This window comes from Cucurbita maxima, unplaced genomic scaffold (genome assembly GCF_002738345.1).
Source record: "Cucurbita maxima cultivar Rimu unplaced genomic scaffold, Cmax_1.0 Cma_Scf00041, whole genome shotgun sequence".
Lineage (NCBI taxonomy): Eukaryota > Viridiplantae > Streptophyta > Magnoliopsida > Cucurbitales > Cucurbitaceae > Cucurbita > Cucurbita maxima.
Window position 1 is genome coordinate 1 of NW_019272057.1, and position 10,156 is coordinate 10,156.

Genomic DNA, 10,156 nt, shown 5'->3' on the forward strand with positions numbered 1-10,156 from the left:
CTCTTCATTGGTATGAGGCATTTTGGGGAAGCCCAAAGCAAAGCCATGAGAGCTTACGCTCAAAGTGGACAATATCATACCATTGTGGAGAGTCGTGTTCGTCTAACATTTACCAACTCCATCACAACACCCCATTTTAAATTTAGTATATTAATTAATTATTCTTAATTCTAAAATTGTACCACCTATTAAATCCATATATAAATTAATTAATTAATTAATTATATATATATTTATTTATTTATTTGGTAAATGAATTTAGATTTACGAATTAAATATTCTAATGTTTAGAAGGAAATTCCATTTATTGGGTAAGATTTCCTTTATTAATATTTAAAAAATCAAAATAAAAATGTGCTCTCAACTTTTTGTCATTTTTTTTTCGACCAAGTCTATACTATTTTCTTTTATTTATTAGAGAAGATTTCATTGAAGAGATTTTAATTTAAATATAACTTATTTGGAGTAAAATAAAATATAAAAGAGGGAGAGTAACGTATATATATATATTTAATGAGGAGCAAAAGTTGAAGGTAGATTTTATAATTTAGGAGTGAATTTACTAATATGGCCAAAGCGATTTGACCCGAGAATCTAAGCTAATCCACGCGTTGTTCACTGATTTTCTTTCTCAAGCAACGCACCTACGTCACGGTAGTATCCGGAGCTCTCAATCATGGCGTCGAAGGCCTACAGGATTTTCTTTTTTGCACTCTTCCTCCTTGCGTCGCCTTTTCTCCAAGGTTTTGCCTCCTTGATTCTGTATTTAGATTTATTTATTTATTTTATTTTTTTTCTGATGTGCATATGTTTAAGCTGTTAGCTTTAGATTTAATCGAATTTCGATTTTGCATGCGCGGTTATGGTTTCAATTTTCCATTTTTATTGAGAGCCGGTTCAATTTATGTATATCTCTCTATTTACATTGCATTTGTATATCTCTCAATTCATGTATATCGAGAGCCGATTTTCTGTTGGATTTGTTCGCGTTAGATTTTCTAAATTCCAGCTATAATTTTCGCGGTGATTTCTTTTTTTTCAACATTTATATGCTGTTCGATTGTCTCTCTGGTGCTTTTCGACTCTCATTCTAGCTGATTTCAGTTTGAAAACTTCCCCTTTGAACGGATGCACAAAATGGATTGGGCAGCGTTTTTAGCGTATCCATATTAACTGTATAAATTAAGCTCGATCTTTGGGTTCGTTTAGGGACTTTGACACGCGAGATTCAAACGTTTTCGTTCTGATTAAAAGCTGTTTTAGTTCTTTCGTTGAAAGTTGTTATCCATCTTCCACAATGTGATGAACTTTTATGTATAATTTTATTCTACTTCGGTTATATATATTTCGTTTTTTCCTTTCCTATAGTTGTTAGATGTCAATCAGATGCGAGTGTGGAATCTGAAGAGGCCGTTAAAGATATCTCTGACTTGGGGACTGTTGGGGAGGATGAGCAAGATTTTGGTGACGGGAGCTTTAGCCCGGCTCCAGGGGTTGATACCGTGTGTGTTTTCCCCAAAAATAGCGCACGTAGTGAGTATTCCATTTAAGTTGAACAGAAAAATATTGTTCTGGATACGTTGTAAAATAGTGTAATCAATCTATAAGTTCCCCAATTGCAGTTGTGGTGGCAGGAGAAGAGGCTGAGCTATTAGCAGGGGTGAAAAATGATGGTAATTGACCCTTAATTTATCAACTAATTATGCTGTATTGTTAATATTTCTGTTTAGAATCAGCAATAGATGCCATTTTTATAGTTCATTTGGTGCCTTATGTGGTTTTAATGATAGTTAATCCATGCTGTCTTGTCTCCTCGGCAATGCAAGATTTCCAGTTTGAGTTTCTTTCTGTTTTTCCAATTTCTGCAGTGTTTAATCTTTTTATTTGTAATTGTGAGGCTTACTAGGGCTTGGGTGCACAAAAAACATTGAGGTTGCCCTTTTACCTCAAGCTGCAATTTAAGAACTTTTTCTTGAAAGGATTGTTTAAAATGTCCTTCACGTATTTTCAATGATGGAGTTACTGCTGTTCTCCCCCCTTTTTTTTTTTTTTACCTTTTCCAGTTGCTGCTAGTTGTTTGATATGTTTCTTACTTCATTTATTTTTTATGGAAAAACTGGGGATTCTAGCTTGAATGTCATTGCAATTAAAGCCAGTGTTCATTACACTTTCGATCACCGAGTACTAATTCAAAATCTTACCGCACAGGTAATGTGAAAGCATGGTTAATGTATATGTGCGCTTTTCATCAACTCACTGAATAGCCTTTATCTGGTCTGCTATCTGCAAGCATGATTTTGTGCCAATAAAATTCCAGAACTTTTACTCACTGGGCTTAAGTATTCGTGATATAGCAGTCATTTCACTTATGTTGTATATTAGGGGGGTGAATTCTTGATTGAGTTAAAGCTGTGAGATATGAACCAAATCTCTGGAAGCATGGCCTTTCTCATCTCTTGGAGCTTTGTGCCTGCTTTAGCTTATTAGAATCCATAATATAAATCACCTTTCTTGAGCCACAAGCTTAGGAGGAGATGGTATTGCTGTTCGACCTTATTAACATACATTAACAGTAATTACCTGCCACATATTCTCGATACAAGAAATGGCCACTAGATCAAACTAAAAGAAGTGCATAGGTTAAGGCGAAGAAAAGAGGAGGCACTACAATCAGGTTAAGATACTGCATTGATTTTTGTAGCTGAACTTGTGTTGCATTCTTCTATGTAGTCCTTTCTACGTAGATAATCACAGAAATAGTAGAAAATTTGTAATAGAGTTGTAGAGAATGTGTGGAATTTGAAGATATAGTTTTCTGTTTCCTCTTGGATTTCTGTTAATTTCTTATTTTTTTGATTATGAGCTCTTCTTGATTTTTGCGAATTCTATTGTAGGTGTGTTTGGTCTCCTTAACATAGTTGTTAATCGTTTACAAAGGGATACTTAATCTCACACTATATTTTTGGCTTTTTCGTGAAGTCCTTTTTCGCACATAACTTGAGTTCTTTATGCTAAAGAAAGTAAAAACAAAAGGTCTTATTTATTTTTTCTAAGCTTTCTTATGTGCCTGTATGTACATATTGCTTGCTACAGCGTTTTGATTTTAGTTGATTACCTTCTATTATTTTCTTACATTTATGTTCTTGTTTTGGTTGCAGCCGTATAATAATGCATCAGTACCAGCATCCTCACAAGCAACTTTCCCGTACTTTTTTGCTGTCAGCAAATATCTTCAGGTCTTTGTGTTGCTGCGATGGTCTTCTACATTGAAATTTAATGTGTTGTTTTCAAAATTATTTTTCTTTGGTCTGTGTGTTTTTTAACTTCAAGCATGCATACCGTAAAAATAGCTAAAAAGGCATTTCTTCTCTTTGTGCAGCCTGGGAATTTTGATATTGTTGGAACCATCATTTATGAGATGGATCAGCATCCATATCAGAGTACATTCTTCAATGGTACCATTGAAGTTGCTGAAGCCAGTGGTTTTCTCAGCATTGAATCTGTATTTCTCGTTACCCTTGGAATTGCACTAATCGTGCTGCTTGGCTTATGGATTCATGGGCAAATACAGAATCTTCCCAAGGTACATATCTGCTGAATCTAAATTTTAGGATTTTTTTTTTCTACTTTTGAGCAGCAAACTCTTAATATCAGTGTTGAAGATTCATATGCAGCGTGACTGTGGATGAATTATGTTTAACCGTAAAAAAGGATTCAACTAGCTGAGTGTTTAATAAATCTGCTTACAAATCTATAGATTGATTGGGTAATTCCCCTCGCCCAAGGGTCTATTTCTTATCATCTTTTTTCTGTATTGTTTTGATCAATCAAATCTTCTCAATTTCCTATCAAGGTTGATTTTTAACAGGTATATTTTCACAAAAATTATTGCATTTATTTTCCTTGGGAAAAATTTGCATCTATTTAGCAATAATTTTATATAATAGATTTTGAGAAGAATCATTGGCTAACAAAAGACCATTGTCTCACACCATTGGTTTCTTTCCTCTACAGCAAAACTGGACGTGATTTTTGTACTTATGGGTTTTAATTTGTTTTATCTCCTTGACTAATTGTAATTTTTGTCCTTTTTATAAAAGAAAATAGTTGTTGCAGATTGGAATGGATTTTTGTGATTTCGTTGGTTTAGGTTGCGAGGACTTCTCATCTCTTCACTCTGTAGTTATACTCTTTCAGTGGTGAAAACGATCTCGTTAAATCAAATAAATAGGAAAACTCTTGTATTTCCTTTTCTTTTCTTTTTTACTTTTTTAGTAAAACTGTTATATTCTTTTTTATTGGAAATTAGATTGGAATTCTGAATTTCTTTCCTTCATGATCATGAGTTGATGGCTATTGACTGTTCTATTGCTCCAACACTTAACATTCTCTATTTAGCTTCTTGACTTTACCCCGTGCACCCATATTAAGAAGCTATCTTACAATGCTCTTTTTTTTGGTTAGAAAACCAAGAGGGCTCCAAAGGTTGAATTTGGAACGAAGGCTTCAGATGCATCATTAGACGAATGGCTTGAGGTAAGTTCATTGACTTGTAATTAAATTTGATTAGATTTAAAGTCGTTTCATCTCACTGCTGACTGAGACTGATATATTCCTCTCTTTGATATGCAGGGCACTGCATATTCTCAGTCATCGTCAAACAAATTAAAGAAAAAGAAGTAAATCACTCATCTTGTCTGCCTCCCCTTTTCTTCGCTAGACACGCACCACATAATACGCACTCTTGTCACTCACACTTGGGCATCTGAATTGTATAAGAGGCGCATCGTGATACCAGTTTTTGGAAAATAGGCCAGTTTAGACTTTGGAGAAGTTGAGTTATTCAAATTTGAACTGACGCAGATATATGATATGAATAGCCACGATAGAGATTTTTTAATTTAATCCAATTTTTTTACCATATTCTTTTTTGTTTGACGGCATTATGGTGTGTGGAATTCGAATTTATGTACATATCTACTAAGCTATCCTCACCTTGACTTTCTTGACGTTACTTGTTGATATCTAATTTTCCTTTTGATAGGATTGCAAGGTCTGAGTACCTTCTAAAAGTGCATTTTAGTGCTCCAATCATCACTAGTTTTATTTGTTCTTTTTATCCCTTTTTAGAAGAATTTACTTGTTATATTTTGTTGATATCCATGGTACCCAGCCAGCTTCCGAGAACCATTGGTTGCCAAGAGAACGCATATTAGATTGATGACCACCCTAACTTGAAATCATTCATTTTAAGTCTTTTATTAATTACAGAGTTATTTCTTACCATTATTATGCTTAATATAGGGCTTAATTATTCATTATAGGCTTTGAATTTTCAAGAAATAGACACCAAAAAGATGCACAGGTAAAGTGGTTGATTTCTAGCAATGTGCACCCAATTGAACTCCCACTATACCTATTGAAGAATCATCGATAAACTTTTAGTTCCTAAAATGTAGCATGTGGGATTTGACCTTTGTTGTATCTGTTATTAGCTTCTGGTGTTCCTTTTTAATTCTTTGAGCTGTCAAATCACATGAAACCAAACCAATTATGCAGTTGCAGGTAGGTCGGTTGTGTGTTATTACCATAATTGTATTATTTTCTTCCCTTTTTCATGTGGGGTGGTGGTGGTTTCCTTTGATTCACGTTTATTGGTTTCCAAAATTTACTACACCAATCTGTCAAACATAGCAGTTGATGTGCAATTCATTAAAGTTCCTTTTTGCCTTCTGCCTTGCTTCAAACTTTGTTCTTATTCCAACCTCCTCGTTTGAATGCCAAAACTTTTTGCCTCTATTAGTAGTTAAAATCTAGGTGCTCTTTCCATTAAAGTTCTTGATTCCATGTGTTATGGAGATGCAGTTGGATGATACCAAATAATAATCAGTGATTGTGATTTTCTTTTTAATTATGTTCTACCCTCCCTGATATATTGTTTCTAATAATATATTTGCTATTATTGTTAATATTTATTTAAATGGTCACGGTCTAGTTTCAACTTTATGGTCGAAAGTATATTTGGATAGATACTTGAAATTATTTTACTGTTCGTGAACTTAATTATATTTTTCTATTAAATGATGCATTATTTTTAAATGTTACTACTGTGGCAAGCAGGAAGTGAAGGTGGTACAATTATTTTCGTACTACGGTTATATTAGAATTTTACTTGATGGGGACATCGAGTGCATGATTGTATGTTAAGTACAATATCCACATGTCATGTCTACGTACTTTTTACCATGCTTGAATGTCCTAGTGCATTGTCTGTATGCATGCTAGACTGGAAATAGCAAGCTCATGATTGTAATATATCATAAATCGGCTTATGGTTTAACTACAAGTTCAGAACGTAGTTGAAGATCAAAGTTAGACCCAGTCAATAACCACAATTCCATTATAATCAAGATGTCATCTCCCCGTTGAACACTACCACACCAAAGTTGTAAACATCTTTCTTTTCGGTAGGAATACTCGAATAAAGATACTCAAATGCAAGACATCTCATTATTCCTGTCGGTATAGTAGCTTCTCTTGTATTCGATTAGTGTTCATAAACTTCTACCAGACCCAAATCTTCAAACTTAGCATTGAACTCTACTATAATATCGTATCCTTCAAAAAAATTTCTTGAAATCTAAACATTATGGAGTTAGGAAAATTGATGCATACAAAATTTGTTATCGGTATGAAACTCATTAAATGTTCAGATCTCCACCCTCGCACTTGTATACTTGTAATACAATAAGAAGTTAACAGCTGGACTCCCACAAGTGTTGATAAGGTGTCACGTTGAAATTAAAATCCATTAGGAAAAGTGGCTTGAGATCCATCAAACCTCCAACTTTGGAGGCTTTTCATTAATAGAATAGCCTTTCATTTAAGCCTTGGTAGTAAATAGGGCTGAAAGTTAGCTAAGTCTGCACAAGCTTTGAACGTGCTTGAGGACTGCTGTGCACCACAATTGGTTGATCTGAATGATTTTGTTCATTGATGAATGATGATGTTAATGAAATGCCTCAAGTATTTGTTTGGGGTTGATCATGCCCACACTAAAAATGAACTTCATAGAGTAATGTTAACGTTTGTAAATGTGAGATCCCACATTGATTGAAAAGGGGAACGAAACATCTTTAGATGGGTGTGAAAACCTCTCCCTAGTAGATGCATTTTAAAATCGTGAGGCTAACGGTGATACGTAATGAGCCAAAATAAACAATATCTACTAGTAATTTAAGCTCAAATTAGTAGGATCCTAAGGTTGAAATTAATGAACCTTTCATTTTCTAAGATGTGAGGTTACTAAACATGTCAACTTCCAACCATATTTTGAATATGTTTCCACTATCACTGTTCAATATGTTACCATCATTTAGATTTCTTTTGTTTTTTGACTTTGTTTTCCATTGGCTGTTCAAACAGTTACCATTTCCCTTTACTCTGAAAGGAATTTTAATTATGTGATATTGGTTAGCAGTAGGTTCAGAAAGGTGTGGAAGCTGAGACCATTTTGATTGCTCAATAAATGAAAGAAAATGGCAGTTGAGTTGGTTTCTGGCTGGTGTGGCCAAGACTTTCTCATGCATAGCAAAGCCAGTCCTTATCATTTAAGGGCCCCCCCTCCTACCACATGTGCCATGCCCTTAAGTCTCAAAACTCAGCCTTTTACTCACTTATCTGCAGCTATATAATGAGCTTCATCTGTTTCATTTCTTGTACACTGCCCCGAAGCTCATAGCTGCTGCTCGATCTCGGGAGAGTTGGTTTCGGGTCAGATTTGGCATTGTGGTTCACCATGAGGAATCCTTCTCTTTTTGGAAGGATACCCTTGTTGTGCTTCTTCTTGGTGTCATTTGTATTTGCTGCAACCTTGTGCTATGCTGATGTGAAGACGGTCGAGGTCGTTGGCATTGGCGAATGTGCTGGCTGCAAGGAGAGTAACATCAAAACTAGCCATGCCTTGTCAGGTATATATGCCTTTTTTTTCTTCCGATAATTATTTACGTGAGATCCCATATTGGTTGGGGAGGGGAACGAAACATCCCTTATAAGGTGTGGAAACTTCTCCCTATTAGACGCGTTTTAAAACCTTGAGGCTGACGTCGATACGTAATGAGCCAAAGCGAACAATATCTTCTAGCGATGGGCTTGAACTGTTACAAATGGTATCAAAGCTAGGCACCGAATGGTGTGCCAGCAAGGACGTTGAACCTCGAAGAGGGGTGAATTGTGAGATCCCACATTGGTTGAAGAGTGAAACGAAGCATTTCTTATTAGAGTGTGGAAACCTCTCACTAGCAGACATGTTTTAAAACCATGAGGCTAACGACGATACGTAACGGACCAAAGCAGACAATATCTACTATTGGTGGGCTTGAGTTGTTACAAATGGTATCAGAGCTAGGCACCGAATGATGTGCCAGCGAGGACGCTGGGCCTCCAAGACGGGTGGATTATGAGATCCCACATTAGTTGGCGAAGGGAACTAAGCATTTCTTATAAGGGTGTGGAAAACTCTCCTTAGCAGACACGTTTTAAAATCAAAGCATACAATATTTACTAGCGGTGGGCTTGAACTGTTACCAATGTCATCAGAGCTAGGCACCAAATGGTGTGCCAACAAGGACGCAAGCCCCCCAAAGGGTGGATTGTGAGATCCCACATTGGCCGGAGAGGGGAACGAAGCATTATTTAAGAGTGTGGAAACCTCTCCCTGTCATACGTGTCTTAGAACTGTGAAGTTCACGACGATATGTAACGAACCAAAACATACAATATCTACTTGCAGTGGGCTTGGGCGGTTACCGTTCTTAAACGTTTTTCACAATAAAGTAACCAAAACATGTTTGATTGCAGGACTAAAAGTAGCCATAGCTTGCAAATCAAGTGATGGCCACTTCAAAACAAGAGGAATTGGAGAGCTAAACGACGAAGGACAGTTCAAAGTATTGCTTCCAAATGCCATTGTGAAAGATGAAAAATTGAAGGAAGAATGCTATGCACAGCTTTACAGTGCATCAGCCACCCCTTGCCCTGCCCATCATGACCTTCCCTCCTCTAAGCTCATTTTGGTGTCCAAATCAGACCAGACACACACCTTTGGGCTCTCAGGTAACCTCAAGTTTTCACCTCAAACTTGCACATCAGCCTTCTTGTGGCCATTTTTCAAGTACCCTCCCCTCCCAAACTTCCCTCACTTTCCTTTGCCTCTCCCTCTAATCCCCAAGTTTCACCATCCATACTTCAAACACTTTGTTCACCCATTCTACAAAAAACCAACTCCACCACCGGTTCCCATTTACAAGAAGCCTAATCCTCCTCCTGTCTACAAAAAACCCCTTCCACCGCCGGTTCCTGTTTACAAAAAGCCTCTTCCGCCACCGGTTCATGTGTATAAGAAACCACTTCCACCGTCTGTCCCTGTTTACAAAAAGCCTCTTCCTCCGGTTCCTGTGTATAAGAAACCACTTCCACCACCGGTTCCTATTTACAAGCCTCCCATCCCAAAGATCCTACCGCCACCTAGTCCCATTCCATTTTTGAAGCCAAAACATCCCTTCTTCAAGCATCTACCTCCCATTCCAAAGATACCCCATCATCCTTTCCTTAAGAAGCCATGGCCTCCTATTCCTCACTTCCCTCCTCTTCCCAATTTCCCACCAAAGTACTTCTCCCACCACAAGTTTGGAGGTTTCCCTAAACACCCACCTTCTGCTTCTCATCATTAGCCTGTTATTGCCTTCAACATGGTATTGTGCAGTGGAGGTTTAGTCACTTTCAGCTGCTGCAAATAAAGCTCCAGTTTCTGGCATAGAAATGGAATCAAATCAGTGAGTGTTAAAAGGAGCAGGACTGAACTGTTGTTTGTTTTGTTTTTACATTTAAACTTAGATTTGTGTGGATTGTTAAGATTGTTGTGATTCTGTAAATTTAATGAACAATTTTTCGTTCAGAAAATTGTACTCTCAGATTCTTGCATGTTCTTTATTTCAGAAATGGAAATGAAAAGGCACAAATGCTTCAATACTTTCGTGTTTATAATATAGTGTTTAACTCCCTTTTAACTTCAAATTTAGTTTTTTTTTTTACAAGCATTTATTATTTTTGTTCTAACGGTAAATGGGTTGAGGAGAAATTGAAATTCTAGAAATTC

General features: G+C 36.5%; 2 protein-coding genes across 2 annotated transcripts; both read left to right on the forward strand.

The window, feature by feature from the left end:
- The first annotated feature begins 569 nt into the window (after nt 1-569).
- Nucleotides 570-5,009, forward strand: LOC111469918 (translocon-associated protein subunit alpha-like). The gene is made up of 8 exons (XM_023115387.1): nt 570-743; nt 1,369-1,533; nt 1,623-1,673; nt 2,120-2,208; nt 3,159-3,236; nt 3,380-3,583; nt 4,465-4,536; nt 4,633-5,009. The coding sequence occupies exons 1-8, from the start codon at nt 677-679 to the stop codon at nt 4,681-4,683; spliced, it is 777 nt and encodes a 258-aa protein (XP_022971155.1). The 5' UTR covers nt 570-676; the 3' UTR covers nt 4,684-5,009.
- A 2,690-nt stretch (nt 5,010-7,699) lies between these two features.
- Nucleotides 7,700-10,033, forward strand: LOC111469923 (proline-rich protein 4-like). Its single transcript, XM_023115393.1, has 2 exons — nt 7,700-7,970; nt 8,860-10,033. The coding sequence occupies exons 1-2, from the start codon at nt 7,799-7,801 to the stop codon at nt 9,729-9,731; spliced, it is 1,044 nt and encodes a 347-aa protein (XP_022971161.1). The 5' UTR covers nt 7,700-7,798; the 3' UTR covers nt 9,732-10,033.
- Nucleotides 10,034-10,156: the final 123 nt, after the last annotated feature.